Here is a 16767-nt window from a genome sequence, read left to right as displayed (position 1 = left end):
CCACCAGGTTCAGCAAGTTATTACCTCAATGATCAGGCTCTCGAACCAAAGGGGATAACTTCACTTACCCTGTCACTGAAACGTTCCCACAACCTACTGACACACTTTCAAGGACTCTTCATCTCATGTTCTCGATCTTTTGGTTTTTTTCCCCGTTTTGTATTTGCACTAATTGTTGTCTTGTGCACATTAGCTGTTTGTCCTCGACGTAGGACTGCCTTAGGGACTCCAAGTCCAGATTTCTTTCTCAGGGTTTACTCCCGAAGCCTTCCCCAAGTAGGTATAGCCACAAGGCAGGGGTGGTTTGAGATCAGAGTTTTCCTTCTCCTAGATGAGATACCAACCATGGTTGACGAGCCCCATCTGCCCGAAGTGACTGGTTTTAAGGTGCCAGTGAGTCACTTTTTCCCCTTCTCCTGTCAGTAGAAATGGTTCTGCCAGGCTTAGTAGCTAAGCCACACGTGAAGGCCAGGAGCTGGCTATTTGAGACGCACACAATTAGGAGCATTTATTAAGTAGTGGGAGCTTATCCGCACTACCTCCACCCTCCCACAGAACAGAAGAGACCAAATGATGTAAAAAAATGTTTTATTATATTACAATGACAGAATGATACAACACATTGCCTTCACTGTGCTACTGGGAGTAGCCAGCACCATGAATGTGTGAATTTATATTATACATCTTAGGAGCTATATAAAGCATTCCATACTGAAGGGAGCTCCTGAATACATTTTCACAAGTCTCCAGCACAGAACCCATCCAGTGTACCTCAAGCCATTCGCAAAGGCCTCCTCGCTGCCCTCTTCCCCCAAAGCCCTGAGGCCAACCACACAAGTGAATCCGTTCCCCAGGAACTGGAGTTACTGAAGCCTCACCAGCCTGTGTCTCGGGAGTTGCCCGTATCACCTTCACCGCAAAAAAACAGCATGTTCACAGCTCCATTCTCCCACAGAGACAAAAAAAACACTTCCATGTTGAAATTCCCAGTGGCATGAAAAGATTCAGTCCACTTTCTTTAAATGTTATTTCACATTTTTTTTTAAAAAAAGCTTTCTTTGAAAGAAAGAAGCTGGTGATTATGGCACAAAATGATGTTTTAATACCACAGTAACATTCCCTTCTTCAAATCCCTGGATCCATCAGGAGGAGGCCAAATTCCTCATGAAGCAATACACAAAAAAAAAAATCAATCGCTTAAAAATGCTTTGCAATAATCAATTGTACAAATGGATGGAACGTTTTGGTCTCTTGGAGACCTTATTTAAAATATAAAGTCTACATTTTCTGTCCAGATCCACCCCCGTCATTTTTTTCCTCTCCCACCCAGCAAAAAAAAACAAATGCTTCACTGCTAAAAAATTTCCTATTTCACGTTTAAAAATGCACGAGGTGCGCTGACACATCCCTGCGGCCTGGGGCTAGTGGGTAACATCCGCTGGATGACCAAGGAGTGGCCCAGCAGCTGAGGGGAGGGGAGGGGCACACATTTGTGGTGTGGGGCATGTTCACCAGGTCACTCTTCAGTTGTAGAGCTGCACAAGCACAGAGGCCAGCCATTCAGCCCACCAAGCTCATGCTCGAGTCCCTGTTGCCAACGTACATACAACCGTTTTTTTTTTAACTTAGGCAGTTATAAGTTAATGGAAGACATTGAATTAGAGCCTACCAGTACCTAGGCACCAGAATGCAGCACCCCATCTAAAAACACTGCCCCCTCAGGGATACCCAAACCACACCTACTTCCCTGAACTGCCAATACTTTGGTCCTGGGGTCCCTCACGATTCAGGCATGGGGGCAGGGGTGGAAGAGGGCAGGTTAAATATCTCCCCCTCGCAAGCTCCTACGAAAAACCTGATGGCTGGTTTGATTTAGGGGAGGAGAACAACACAGTCCCTCTGGCAAAAACCTTTCTCCAAAGCGTCAACACCTCCTAGATCAGGGGCTCCCAACCTTTTTAAGGCCATGGACCCCTACCATCCTGCTGCACCTCCCCCCCTCCCCCATCAACAGGCCCCACCCAGGAGCCTGAAAGTTGAATAAATAGGCAAGCAAATTAAGGGTTAAATCAGTGTCCAGTCTGGCAGATATCCCACACAAGGAATGGAGGGTCAAATACTTGATAGATCCACGTGTGGGGAGAGATGGAATGGGGAAGGTCGGGGTGGGAGGGGAAAAAGCAGTTAATGTTTTCATCCCGTTCAGAACAGGAAACTTCTGAGGGCACAAATCTTCAGGAAACCAACAACCCTCACCTCCCAGCACAAGTCCCTCCTCTCCGCAACCACCACCTCTCCTCAGTGAGCCTGCCTTGTGGTGAAACCCTCGCTCAGTAAGTGCCCTGCATCTGTCCCAGGATGCTGGAGGTTCTGTGCCAGAGTTGTTTCACCCTCAGCAAACAGGTGTGTGTGTGTGTGTATGTGTCTCTCTCTGTATATATGTGTGTGTCTGTGTCTGTGTGTCTGTGTAGCTGTGCGTGCGCATCTCCCGTTTGATCTGATCAGCCCATTATCTAGTGAATAAAGGGACGGATGGCAAATTTGATCCTAATAACAGTCGCCAGAATAATGAAGGTAAAACCTCTATTGCTTTTGTGGTTCAGAAATGGATGGTTTACAAGACTGACAGACAGAGAGAGAGAGAGAACAAAACTAAACTCAACATAATCTTCAAAACAAAAACTGCAGTAAATCTGGCAGTCTGTCTGTCCAATACGAAGCACTGTCTGACCCCTCCGCCAGGGGTTTGATAGTGTGTTCTTTAATTACTGGTCCAGTAATAACACCATATTATAATAGCATACACTATATTTGTTACTTCTTTTTAAAAAGGCTTTTTTTTGTTTCCAAAATACAGCTGCCATGTTCTAGCCACCGACTGTTCCCACTGGGAGGGGGCTCGAGGGGCGAGCCCCCAGCCAGAAACCACCTGGGGTTGCAGGGTGGTCAGCAGTCGGCTAGAGAGTGCAAAAATGAGGTCGAGAGCTGCCAAGAAGTTCTTCTCATCGGTTTCTGAAGTGGTCAAGGGGCTCGGGGAAGTCAGGGGGTGTGGGGGAAGCTAGCTTAGTGGCAGCATCCTGAGACCGACAGGGGTCCCTGAGGAACAGTCACTAAGGCACCACGTGACAATGGCAGAGAGAGTCTCTGGTCTGGAGGCAAACCACCCCTTCCTTACCCCATCCACCCCTCTCCACCATCCCTGCTCTCCCCAACAAGCACGGTTTAGATAACATTTAGGAAAATATAATACAAATTTTTGATACAGGAAATTTGATACTACACCAGTTAAAATTACTCGACTAATATTTTTGTAAGTTTTTTTTTTGAAGAGACCTCTCTCGAGACGTTACTTTTAAAAAAATTGGTCAGTTCGTCTACAAAGCCACGCTCTAATGACTAACACCAAGCAAGACTGTAAAGGCGTCCAGTTTTCACTCGACAGAGGTGATCTAAAGGGGGAGGGTGGAGGAGAGGGAACTGTACCCAGGTAGGGCAGTGCTTCACACGTAATGTTCTGTGTTAACACACCACCGACCCCTGCGGATTAACAGGGAGGCGATGAAACCCTCAGGAAGTCATCCTCTCACTTTTAAGAGGGCGACCCTGCTCTTGGAAATCAAACACACACACAAGATTCTGCAAATATTGGAAAATCTTGAGCCACACACAAGATGCTGGAAGAACTCAGCAAGTCAGGCAGCATCCATGGAGGGGAATAAACAGTCCACGTCTCAAGAGGAGACCCGTCCTTACAAGAATGATCTTCAGAACAAAAAGCTATCTAAAGCATTTAACAGCTCTGGGCCCATACTCGCTGGATTTTAGCAGAATGGGTAGGGAGGGGGGGTTCTCATTTAAATCTACTAAATCTTGAAAGGTCTAGCTAGAGAAGATGTTTCCTACAGTGGGGGGGGGGTCTAGAACAAGAAGACACAGCCTCAGAATAGACATCTATTTAGAAGAAAGACGAGAATTTTTTTAGCCAGAGGGTGGTGAATCTGTGGAATTCTTTGACACACCAGGGCTGCAGTCGTCAAGTCACTGGGTATATTGGTTACAGGGTTCTTGACTAGTCAGTGTGTCAAAGGTTATGGGGAGAAGGCAGGAAAATGGGGTTTAGAGAGACATCAGCCACGATGGAATGGTAGGGAAGACTCAAAGGGCCAAGAGGCCTAAATCTGCTCCTATGTCTTATGGTCTTATCAGTTTATTCCCCTCCATAAACGCTGCGTTCCTCGTGCATCTTGTGTTACTGCTCCCGGGAGGCTGGGAATTAGGATATGTGATTGGGAGAGGTGGCAGGCTGTTGCCCCATACACTGTGTGCCTGGGGACACCTCAGCCAGGGACAAGATGGGCCCACTGTAACTTTTATCGTGGGGTCTCCACAGTTTGGACTCAAAGAAAGAAACTTCAAGAAAATCAAAGCTCTACTTGTGAGGCTAATCATTAGAGCTGGCTCTTCACCCACTATCACATCTCCAACTCGTCCCGGATTATTGCTGATACCACCCCTACCTTCCTTACAACCCCAAACTAAGCCAGGCACAGACTAGAACCCAACAGGGGCCTGGAGCAGGGGGTGGGTCCTGGGATCCAAGTCCAGGGGTGGGGGTGTGAGCAGTATCTACTCTGGGAGTGGGGGTGGGGTCCGGTCCCGTACACTCCACTCCGGGAGTGAGGTGGGGTGGGGTCCGGTCCAGCAGAGGATGGGTTGGACAAGCACTCACTCAGGAATTTTGGGGATCCAGTCTGGTCCGCCCATCCAGTCAGGGTCTTGCAAGGAAGTGTGTGAGGGTAGGAGCAAGGCGGGAGCTGGTGATGGAGAGTGTGAGAGTGCAGTTTAACCCTGGGGCAAGAGGGTAGATTCTGCTCTATAAGTGCCACGTGCGGCCTCGCCGCCCCCTGCCACTACGAGAGCCGTGGGGTGATGGTACGTGAGTCTGCGTAGCCGCTGTCGCTGGAGCTACTCCGGAAACTGTAGTGGTCATCGGCGTCACTGACGCTGCCCACGCTGTCCAGCTCTCCTGGGACAAACTCCATGCCCTCAATGTCCACGTCCGCCTCTGCAGTGAGGGGGGGAAGAAGAGCGATGCAGTGACTGATGCTTCAGGAAAGGTATATCTACCCCACCTCCAACCCGCGCAGCCTCCGACCCACAGTCGCCAATGCAGAAACGTGCACCCTCCCCCCAACAGACCCTCCGTTACGGGACACCTTCCCGAGCAGTCGCCCGGCAACTGCTCTGCCCGTGACCACGAGAAACTGCAGAGGGTTGTGGACACAGCTCAGCCCTTCGCAGGGAACCAACCTCTCCACAGGGGTTAAAGGCATCCGTTTAGTCTTGCGAGACCATGGATCTGCGCCTGGAAAGTCTTCACTATCCAGGGCGCAGGCCTGGGCAAGGTTGTATGGAAGACCAGCAGTTGCCGATGCTGCAAGTCTCCCCTCTTCACGACACCAATGTTGAGGGAAGGGCATTAGGACCCATACAGCTTGGCACCAGTGTCGTCGCAGAGCAATGTGTGGTTAATTGCCTTACTCAAGGACACAACACGTTGCCTCGGCTGGGGCTCGAACTCACGACCTTCAGGTCGCTAGTCCAATGCCTTAACCACTTGGCCACGCGCCCACGTGGGGTTAGTCAACATAACCGGCTGGGATGCCAGAATGTTCCTGTCCCCTGGAGTGCAAAGGAAGATCCCACAAGGAATGCAGGCAACGTTACTGCCTGGGACACGGGAGAAGGCATCCCTGAACCCGGGAGATGGCTCCCCCACCCCCCACCCCTCCTGACAGCACAAAGGAAGGGGCCGGGGTGCGTACCTTGCTCAGAGTCGGAGCGGTCGGTGGAGACGGTGGAGCCCAGACTGTCCGTTCGCAGCCGCTCCAGGCCCTGCACGGCCAACTGCTCGAGGCGGCGACGCAGGTAACGACGCTCTCTCTGTAACTGCTCCTTCTGGTGCAACGCCTTCCGGTCCTGTTCCTCCAACTTCTGCGGGGCAGAGAGAGAGAGAAAACAGAGAGGGGGTGTCAGGGAGCAACAACATCAGTGGGGGGCAGTGGGAAGGGGACTGGGTAACCGGGCGTCAGAGTGAAGACGGGGTGGAGGTGTCAGAGCTCGGAGGGTCGGGGGTGGTGGGGGGGGGGGGGGGGAGTGTCCATCGCATGTGGTTACCTTGATGTGAGTCCTCGCTCGTTTCAACAGGCTGAGTGTGGTGTGTCTGGAGCAGTCGGGTCCCAGCGGAACCAACTCCTTCAGCTGCTCGAGGTAGAGCCGCAGCTTGGCTCGTCTGCAGTTCAAACGGCAAAGTACAATACGTCACGTTACCATAAACTTCATTTCCTTACAGATGTTTACAGAGAAAATAAATACAATAGAATTTTACAAATAACTGTATATCAACAGAGTGACAAACCCCAATGGAATTTGCTCCGTTTAGAAACTAGTCTATGCTTAATTCCTTCTATCAAGGTGCATGACCGTACATTCTCCTACATTACTCCATCTGCCACTTCTCCCATTCTTCTAATTTGTCTCCGAGCAGACCGGGAACTGCTGATCGCACACTTCCCTACCCTGTATTCCATCTGCAATCTGAGCTGAGTGGCCTAATTACATAGAAACACAGAAATCTACAGCACATTACAGGCCCTTCGGCCCACAATGTTGTGCCGTCCAAGTAACCTACTTGAGAAGCTGCCTACAATTTCCCTACCACATAGCCCTCTATTTTTCTAAGCTCCATGTACCTATCGGAGCCTCTTAAAATGATTCTATTGTATCCGCCTCTACCACCTTCACTGGCACTGTATTCCACGCACCCACCACTCTGTGTGAAAAACTTACCTCTGACATCCCCCTTGTACCTACTTCCAAGCACCTTAAAAATAGGCTCCCCTCCTGTTAGCCATTTCAGCCCTGGGAAAGAACCCCTGGCTATCCACACAATCAAAGCCTCTTATCATTTTATATGCCTCTATCAGGTCACCTCTCATCCTCCGTCGCTTCAAAGAGAAAAGGCCAAGTTCACTCAACCTATTCTCATAAGGCATGCTCTCCAGTCCAATCCAATCCAATTCTGACCCTAGGTCTTACAGTCTTGTTTCCACTCTGGGGAAAAAGGCACTGGCTGTCCACCACCAATGCCTCTTATCATCTTGTACACCTCCATCACCTCTCATCCTCCTCCACTCCAATGAGAAAAAGCCCTAGGCTCAGTCTTTCTTCTCTAATCCAGGCAGCACCCTGGTAAACCTCCTCTGCACCCTCTCTAAAGCTTCCTCAACCTTCCTATAATGAGACGACCAAAAAGGTACACAATATACTAAGTGTGTGTAACATCACCTCGCTGCTCTTGAACTCAATCCCTGACTAATGAAAACCAACACACCATACTTAACAACCCCTTTCAACCTGAGCAGTAACTTTGAGGGAACGATGAACATGGACTCCAAGATCCCACTGTTCCTCCACACTGCTAAGAATCCAGCTATTAAATCTGTATTCCGCCTCAAAGTTTGACCTTCCAAAGTGAATTACCTCACACTTTTCTAGATTTAACTCCATCTGCCACTTCTCAGCCCAGTTCTGCATCGATTAAAACCCATGACAATCTTCTACAGTGTAGATCCTACACTATCCACTGACCTTCGTGTCATCTGCAAGCTCACCCACCCACCTTTCCACTTTGTCGTCCAAGTCACTTATAAAAATCACAGAGGGCAGGGGTTCCAGAAATGATCCCTGTAGAATACAGCTGGTCCCCAACCTCAAACGCAACAGGGATCCAACCACTACCACCCTCTGCCTTCTGCGGGCAAAACAATTCTGAATCAACGCACCCAGGTTTCCCTGGCTCCCAGACCTCCCAACTTTCTGAACAAGCCTACCACGGGGAACCTCGAACACAAGAGAGACTGGAAATCCAGAAAGTACTATGTAGGCAGGTAAACCACAAGGGCCACCGTGAGGTTGAACAACACACATAAAATGCTGGAGGAACGCAGCAGGGTCAGGCTGCATCTACAGAGGGGAACAAACAGTCAACACTTTGGGCCCAGACTCTTCATCTGAACGGGACAGGAAGGGAGAAGCCAGAGTACGTGAGGGGAAGGGAAAGAGCACCAGCTGGCAGGTGACAGGCAAGGCCAGGGGAGGGGACCAGTAGCATTCTACAGGGATCATTTCGGGAACCCCTGCTCGCTGTGATTTTTATGTGACTTGGATGACAAAGCGGAAAGGTGGATGGGGGAAGGAGGAATGAAGTAAGAAGCTGGGAGGTGATAGGTAGAAGGGGCAAAGTGCTGAAGGAGGAATCTGATAGGAAGTCAGTCGACGAGGGAAGGAAGGTGGGTTGCTGGGGTAGAGGGGAATGAAATAAGATACTGGGAGCTGATAGGTAGAAGAGGCAAAGGGCTGAAGAAGAAGGAATCCGATAGGACAGTGGACCATGGAAGAAAGGGAAAAGGAGATTCACCTTGCGAACACCTTAGTGACATCCATATTCACCACATCCACTGCTCTACCTTTATCCACACGTTCGGTCACCTCCCCGAAGAATTCAATCAGCCTCGTGAGGCATGACCTGCCGCTCACAAAGCCGTGCTGACTATCCCTAATCACAGTGTGCTTCTCCAGGAGCCGATAAATCCTGTCTCCCAGGGTTCAGTAAAGGGGAAGTGAACCAGCGGGACACTAAACTGGTTGTGTCTCTCGCAGCTGCGGTTGGAATCGAAAACGCAGGCGTGATGGAGGCACTTGCCATCGTGCCTTCAAAAGGGAACCGCTTAAGTACAGATTTGGCATTGCTACTGGTTTGTTATTGTCACAAGTTACGAGACTCCTCTGAAAACCTTTCTTTTCATACCATCCAGACAGATCTTTCCATACACGAGAACAACAAGGCCGTTAAAAACAAAAAAATGCAAAGTTTAGTGTTTTAGTTACTGAGGAAACACAGTGTAGGTGCGTAGACTGCAAAGGCCGCTGCAAGGCTGATTTGGAGAAAGGGAGTTCATCCTTCAGCATGTAGTCTGATAACAATGGGGTGGAAACTCAGCAGGTCAGGCAGCATCTACAGAGGGAAGTAAACTGTCCACGTTTCAGGCTGAACTCCTTCAGGAGGAAGAAGATGACTGAACAAAAAGGTGGGGGAAGGGGAAGGAGGACTTTCTGGTCACAGGGGTTCCCAACCTGGGGTCTATGGACCCCTCGATCAATGGTAGGGGTCCATGGCATAAAGAACATTAGGAACCCCTAATCTAGGAGGTGAAAAGTGAAGCCGGCGGGGGGGGGGGGTAGGGGTGAGGGAGAACAAACTGGGAGGTGACAAGCAAGAAAGGTAAAGCGATGGAGGAGGAGGAATCTGATAGGAGAGGAACATGGACCATCGGAGAAAAGGAGGGGCTGCAGAGGGAAGGGATAGGCAGGTGGAGGGAAGAGCCAAGAGGCCCAAGGGAGAAACAGAAGAGGGAAAATAATTACCGGCAGGAGAAATCGATATTCACCAGGCTACCTGAATCGAATACGAGGTCTGCTCCTCCACCCTGGGCCGGGGGTGGTGGGGGTAGGTGGTTATATATTGACAATTCAGAACAAGAATGGGGATGGGGATAGGAATTAAAGTGGCTAACTACCAGATATTCCACTTTTGGCAGATGAAGAGGAGGTGTTTGAGCCTGAAGATGTGTTCTCCGGTTTATGCACCCCTGCCTGAGGGTTGAGGGGTAGTAACTGTTCCTGAACCTGGTGGTGAGAGTCCCGAGGCTCCTGTACCTCCCTCCTGATGGCAGCAGTAAGAGAGCATGTTTCTGGATGGTGGGGGTCCCTGATGACAGATGCTGTTTTCCTGCAGCAATGTTCCGTGTGGATCTGCTCACCGGTGGGGAGGCCTTTAGCCGCACTGGACTGGGCTGTATCCACTGCTTTTGTGGGATTTTCTTTTTAAGGGCATTGGGGTTTCCACACCAGGCTGTGATGCAGCCAGTTAATATACTCTATTGAAGTTTGTTAAAGTTTTAGATGTCACGCCAAATCTGCGCAAATTGCTAGGAAGTAGAGGTGCTGTCGTGCTTTCTTCGTAATTGCACTGATGTGCTGGGCCCACGACAGGTCCTCTGAAATGATTACATCGAGGAACTTAAAGTTGCTGACCCTCTCCACCCCAATCCTCCGATGGACCTCTGCTTTCCTCCTCCTCAAGTCAGTAACAGGCTCCTCGGCCTTGCTGACATTGAGTAAGAGGTGGCTGTTACAGCACCACTCAGCCAGGTCTTCCATCTTCCCCCTATTTTGCCCTATCACCTGTCTGTCCTTCCTCGCAGTCTCACCACACACTGCGGCTAAGCTGTCTTAATGATGGATACCACGTTTCCGAGGCACTGACTTTCGAGGATGTCCTCAATAGTGGGGAGGCCGGTGGGAATGATGTTTGTGTCCAGGGTGCAATGAAATTCTGTGCGCACACATGAAACTCGCAGAGATAACAGTATACACGGTGAAATAAATACAGCAAGATAGACAGACATAGGATTGAGTTTGACGGCACAGAACTACTGTGCCACAATGGGTTTTGGGACCAACTAGTAAAGGAAGCCATTGAAATAAAACTAGAGGAAAAGAATTTTAAGGAAGATGAAGGTCTCACTCTAAGTGGAATGACTATAAACAAGGTGGGAGAGTGGAAACCTGATTGGATGTGGATTGACCAATCAGGAGGGTCGGTCTACAGGGGTATAAATACCACCAGACCAGGTGGGAGAGTGGAAACCTGATTGGATGTGGATTGACCAATCAGGAGGGTCGGTCTACAGGGGTATAAATACCACCAGACCAGGTGGGAGAGTGGAAACCTGATTGGATGTGGATTGACCAATCAGGAGGGTCGGTCTACAGGGGTATAAATACCACCAGACTAGGCATCCCCCCGATGAAGGTGGCAGAGTTTGTCATTGAAACGTCGGTTATAATCAATAGCTGTACCGGGTGGAAGCCTGAGAAGAGTTTATTCAAAATGATCGGAAAGCAGAACTGCGCAGAGACAGTCGTGCAGTCTGAGGTGGTGCAGAAATAAACGCTCGAGTGGCAGTAACAGAGCCACTGAGAAAGGCAGCATCAACAGTCCGAGAGAGGCGCAGTAGCACAGCGGTTAGCGTTACATCATCACAGCGCCAGAGACCCGGTTAACGTAACACCATCACAGCGCCAGAGACCCGGTTAACGTAACACCATCACAGCGCCAGAGACCCGGTTAGCGTAACACCATCACAGCGCCAGTGACCCGGCTAGCGTTACATCATCACAGCGCCAGTGACCCGGCTAGCGTAACACCATCACAGCGCCAGTGACCCGGTTAGCGTAACACCATCACAGCGCCAGTGACCCGGTTAACGTAACACCATCACAGCGCCAGAGACCCGGTTAGCGTAACACCATCACAGCGCCAGAGACCCTGTTAACGTAACACCATCACAGCGCCAGTGACCCGGTTAGCGTAACACCATCACAGCGCCAGAGACCCTGTTAACGTAACATCATCACAGCGCCAGAGACCCGGTTAACGTAACACCATCACAGCGCCAGAGACCCGGTTAACGTAACACCATCACAGCGCCAGAGACCCGGTTAGCGTAACACCATCACAGCGCCAGTGACCCGGCTAGCGTTACATCATCACAGCGCCAGTGACCCGGCTAGCGTAACACCATCACAGCGCCAGTGACCCGGTTAGCGTAACACCATCACAGCGCCAGTGACCCGGTTAACGTAACACCATCACAGCGCCAGAGACCCGGTTAGCGTAACACCATCACAGCGCCAGAGACCCTGTTAACGTAACACCATCACAGCGCCAGTGACCCGGTTAGCGTAACACCATCACAGCGCCAGAGACCCTGTTAACGTAACATCATCACAGCGCCAGAGACCCTGTTAACGTAACACCATCACAGCGCCAGAGACCCGGTTAACGTAACACCATCACAGCGCCAGAGACCCGGTTAGCGTAACACCATCACAGCGCCAGTGACCCGGCTAGCGTTACATCATCACAGCGCCAGTGACCCGGCTAGCGTTACATCATCACAGCGCCAGTGACCCGGCTAGCGTAACACCATCACAGCGCCAGTGACCCGGTTAGCGTAACACCATCACAGCGCCAGTGACCCGGTTAACGTAACACCATCACAGCGCCAGAGACCCGGTTAGCGTAACACCATCACAGCGCCAGAGACCCTGTTAACGTAACACCATCACAGCGCCAGTGACCCGGTTAGCGTAACACCATCACAGCGCCAGAGACCCTGTTAACGTAACATCATCACAGCGCCAGAGACCCTGTTAACGTAACACCATCACAGCGCCAGTGACCCGGTTAGCGTAACACCATCACAGCGCCAGTGACCCGGTTAGCGTTACACCATCACCGCGCCAGTGACCCGGTTAGCGTTACACCATCACAGCGCCAGTGACCCGGTTAGCGTTACACCATCACCGCGCCAGTGACCCGGTTAGCGTTACACCATCACAGCGCCAGTGACCCGGTTAGCGTTACACCATCACCGCGCCAGTGACCCGGTTAGCGTAACACCATCACAGCGCCAGTGACCCGGTTAGCGTAACACCATCACAGCGCCAGAGACCCGGTTAACGTAACACCATCACAGCGCCAGTGACCCGGTTAACGTAACACCATCACAGCGCCAGAGACCCAGTTAACGTAACACCATCACAGCGCCAGTGACCCGGTTAGCGTAACACCATCACAGCGCCAGAGACCCTGTTAACGTAACACCATCACAGCGTCAGTGACCCGGCTAGCGTTACATCATCACAGCGCCAGTGACCCGGTTAGCGTTACATCATCACAGCGCCAGTGATCCGGTTAGCGTTACATCATCACAGCGCCAGTGACCCGGCTAGCGTTACATCATCACAGCGCCAGTGACCCGGCTAGCATAACATCATCACAGCGCCAGAGACCCGGTTAACGTAACACCATCACAGCGCCAGTGACCCGGTTAGCGTAACACCATCACAGCGCCAGTGACCCGGTTAGCGTTACACCATCACCGCGCCAGTGACCCGGTTAGCGTTACACCATCACCGTGCCAGTGACCCGGTTAGCGTTACACCATCACCGCGCCAGTGACCCGGTTAGCGTAACACCATCACAGCGCCAGTGACCCGGTTAGCGTAACACCATCACAGCGCCAGAGACCCGGTTAGCGTAACACCATCACAGCGCCAGTGACCCGGTTAGCGTTACACCATCACCGCGCCAGTGACCCGGTTAACGTAACACCATCACAGCGCCAGTGACCCGGTTAGCGTAACACCATCACAGCGCCAGTGACCCGGTTAACGTAACACCATCACAGCGCCAGTGACCCGGTTAGCGTTACACCATCACCGCGCCAGTGACCCGGTTAGCGTAACACCATCACAGCGCCAGAGACCCGGTTAACGTAACACCATCACAGCGCCAGTGACCCGGTTAACGTTACACCATCACAGCGCCAGTGACCCGGTTAGTGTAACACCATCACAGCGCCAGTGACCCGGTTAACGTTACACCATCACAGCGCCAGTGACCCGGTTAGTGTAACACCATCACAGCGCCAGAGACCCGGTTAGCGTAACACCATCACAGCGCCAGAGACCCGGTTAACGTAACACCATCATAGCGCCAGTGACCCGGTTAGTGTAACACCATCACAGCGCCAGAGACCCGGTTAGCGTAACACCATCACAGCGCTAGAGACCCGGTTAACGTAACACCATCATAGCGCCAGTGACCTGCATTCAATACCGCCACTGTCGCCATGAGTGCTCCAAACTCCAAAGGTGTACGGGTTAAGGTGAGTACCAGCTACCTGTCCCCAGCACATCCTCGGACAGTGTTGGTCATCGACTCAAACGACACACTTCAGTGTACATGGGACAAATAAAGTTAATCTTCTTTAATAATAACTGCATTTATAGAGTGTTTTTCATACCATGTCCAAAGCGCTTCACAATGGGATAAAGTGCAAACTTGAAAAAAAATTAGAAATAAAACCATGAAGATAAAAGACAAAAAGATGTTAGTTACAAGCAAGATTAAAGAAATAGGTTCCGAGATTAAATAAATAGGCTTTGAGCCGGTGTTTAAAAGTGTCAACTCAGCCTTCATCCTTTATAGTTTTAGGCACTGAATTCCACAGTTTAGGAGTGCAGTTCGAAAAAGCTGACCTGCCGATTATCCTTTGAGGGAGGTAGTTTAAATTTAAGAGACAGGCAGAAGAAGACCGCAGTCTGTCTGCGTCTCTCTCCAGTACAGAGCTTATACCGACTCCGGCAGTGAGGAAGCCACTGTTCATAACTCCAAACATCCAGTTTTCAAGATAGAGGGAGAGTGATGGCAACTGTCCATCCCCTTACCTCGAATTTCTATTTTTCCAACCTAAAAGGACGGTTTTACCTCATTCTGCATTAAATTCCATCCACCACATCGCTGCCCAGTCACACACCCAGCCTACATTTCCCAGAACCTCCTAGCCATCCCCGTACTCTGCTATTTTCACAGTCAGCACTCTATCGGGATCTGTCACAGCTTGGTACGGTGACTGCTCGGCTCGAGACGGCAGAGAAATATGTCCTCATGAAGCATCTCGGCCTGAAATGTCGACTGCTTATTCCCCTCACCGGATGCCGCCTGACCTGCTGCGTTCCTCCAGCGTTTCGTGTGTTACAGAGAGATAACAACGCACCCAGACAAACATGTAAACCAGCCTCCCTTCCAGTGTCCCCATCTCGGTAGAGCAGCCAGCATAACCAAAGGCACCACCCACATTATCTCTTCAGCCCCCCCCCCCACCATCGGGTGGAAGACTGCAAGATACAAAAGTCTGAAAGCACGTACCACCAGCCCCAAGGACAGCATCAGACTCTCCAATGGACCTCATGGACAGAAAGACAGACTCTTGGCCTCACAATCCACCTCATTAAGATATTGTTTCTCTGTAGCTATCATACTTTATTCTGTACTGTTACTGTTTTACCTTGTACTACCTCAAGATTGTTTATTGTCAATCTTAAGACCATAACATATAGGAGCAGAATCAGGCCATTTGGCCCATCGAGTCTGCTCCGCCATTTCATCATAAACTGATCTTTCTCCTTCTCTGGCTCAATCTCCTACCTTATCCCTGTAACCCCTTCACGCCCTGACCAATCAAGAACTGATTAACCTCTGCCTTAAATATACCCAATGACTTAAGTCTCCTCAGCCCCCTGTGGCAACAAATTCCACAGGTTCACCACTCTCTGGCTGAAGAAATTCCTCCTCATCTCCGTTCTAAAATGACGTCCCTCAATTCTCAGTTCTCCATTCTCCCCACTTCAGTGCATGAGTGCAAAGGAGAACAGAATGTTTGTTATTCCAGATCCAATACACCATTAAAAAAACTCAGTAAGCATGAAAAACACAACAAAAATAGAATAAATATAAATATAAAAGCAAATGTAAAAAACACATTGTAACTGAATGCCATATATACTTGGGGTTAATTTATATGCATAGGATTACTTTATGTGCATAGGGTTTATTTATATGCACAGGATTAATCTATGTACATTAATTTACAGCACAGGGATAATTAGTTTAAATACATAGACTAACAGTATGTACTCAATGCATAATGTAATAAGCTGATCTGTGTGAACAGTATGCAAGACAAGCTTTCACTGTATCTCAGGGTATGTGACAATAATAAACCAATACGAAGCTTGTTACCTGGGGAACAGGCTGTACATATAGATTGGCCCGGGTCACAGCCAAAGCCTCAGAGTCCTAGTACCAACCTTCTCCACAGGCAACTTCCTTCCTCCTGAAATGTCTCAATCACTGCTGCCAACTTTTCCCGCCAGCCCCCTGCCACCACGCGGCCCAAAGCATTTCCCATCCCACCAGCAACCGGGAGTCACGCAACGGGCTTGGATACCCAACGCTCGGTCACCACTCCACACTCACCTGTGCTTTTCCAACTCATTATGCGAGGACCTGTGACAGAAACAAAAAAGGACATGTGTCAGGACCCATTAAGTTCTTTTCCTAGCCAGAGGGTGACGAATCTCTGGAATTTGTTGCCACAGATGGATGTTTAGTCACTTCGGCTAGACAAGGCGGGCGTGTTATGTTAGCACCAGAATGTTCAACGTTCATGGTAAATGTATCAAGTCCGGACGTACAAGTCAGCATATACAACCCCGAGATTCGTTTTCTCATGGAAGAACAAAGAAATACAATTGAATCAAGCAAAAACTACAAAGAATGACAAGCAATCAATGAGCAAAAGAACAAAAACTCTGCAAGTACAATTAATAGTAAATAATCTTGAGAACGTGAGTTGTGGAGTCCTTGAAAGTGAGTCTGTAGGCATAGTTTAGTGATCAGTTCAGTGATGTGCTGCATGAAGTTCGGCAGCTTGTTGTTTGAGGGTAGTAACTTTTCCTGAATCTGGTGGAGTGGGACCAAAGGCTCCTGTATCTTCTTTCTGATGGTAGTAGTGAGAAGCGAGCATGGCCTGGATGGTTGGGGTCCTTGATGATGAGTGAGATTTGCGCACGCACACACACACACAATCACACATGTGTGTGCACATCATACACTACCCCGAGATCCCCACCATCCAGGCCATGCCATGTTCTGACAGCTCCCATCGGGCAGGAGGTACAGAAGCCTGAAGTTCCATAGCTCCAGATCCAGGAACAGCTACTTGAAAAACC

The 16767-nt window shown here is 50.0% G+C and overlaps 1 protein-coding gene across 1 annotated transcript in view; it reads right to left on the bottom strand.

Moving 5' to 3' along the window:
* Nucleotides 1-2146: 2146 nt before the first annotated feature.
* mxd4 (MAX dimerization protein 4) overlaps nucleotides 2147-16767 on the bottom strand; it is a 31526-nt gene continuing 16905 nt past the window's right edge. The window contains exons 3-6 of the mRNA XM_063049573.1: nucleotides 16013-16042; nucleotides 6178-6292; nucleotides 5826-5994; nucleotides 2147-5065 (exon numbers count right to left, since the gene is read on the bottom strand). Coding sequence (XP_062905643.1) covers nucleotides 4911-5065; nucleotides 5826-5994; nucleotides 6178-6292; nucleotides 16013-16042 — 469 coding nt within the window. The 3' untranslated portion in view covers nucleotides 2147-4910. The remainder of the gene's footprint in view (nucleotides 5066-5825; nucleotides 5995-6177; nucleotides 6293-16012; nucleotides 16043-16767) is intronic.

This window comes from Mobula hypostoma, chromosome 5, assembly GCF_963921235.1.
Source record: "Mobula hypostoma chromosome 5, sMobHyp1.1, whole genome shotgun sequence".
In the NCBI taxonomy this organism is placed as follows: domain Eukaryota; kingdom Metazoa; phylum Chordata; class Chondrichthyes; order Myliobatiformes; family Myliobatidae; genus Mobula; species Mobula hypostoma.
The sequence above is the reverse complement of the archived record's forward strand: the minus strand, read 5'-3'. Positions and strand labels throughout refer to the sequence as shown.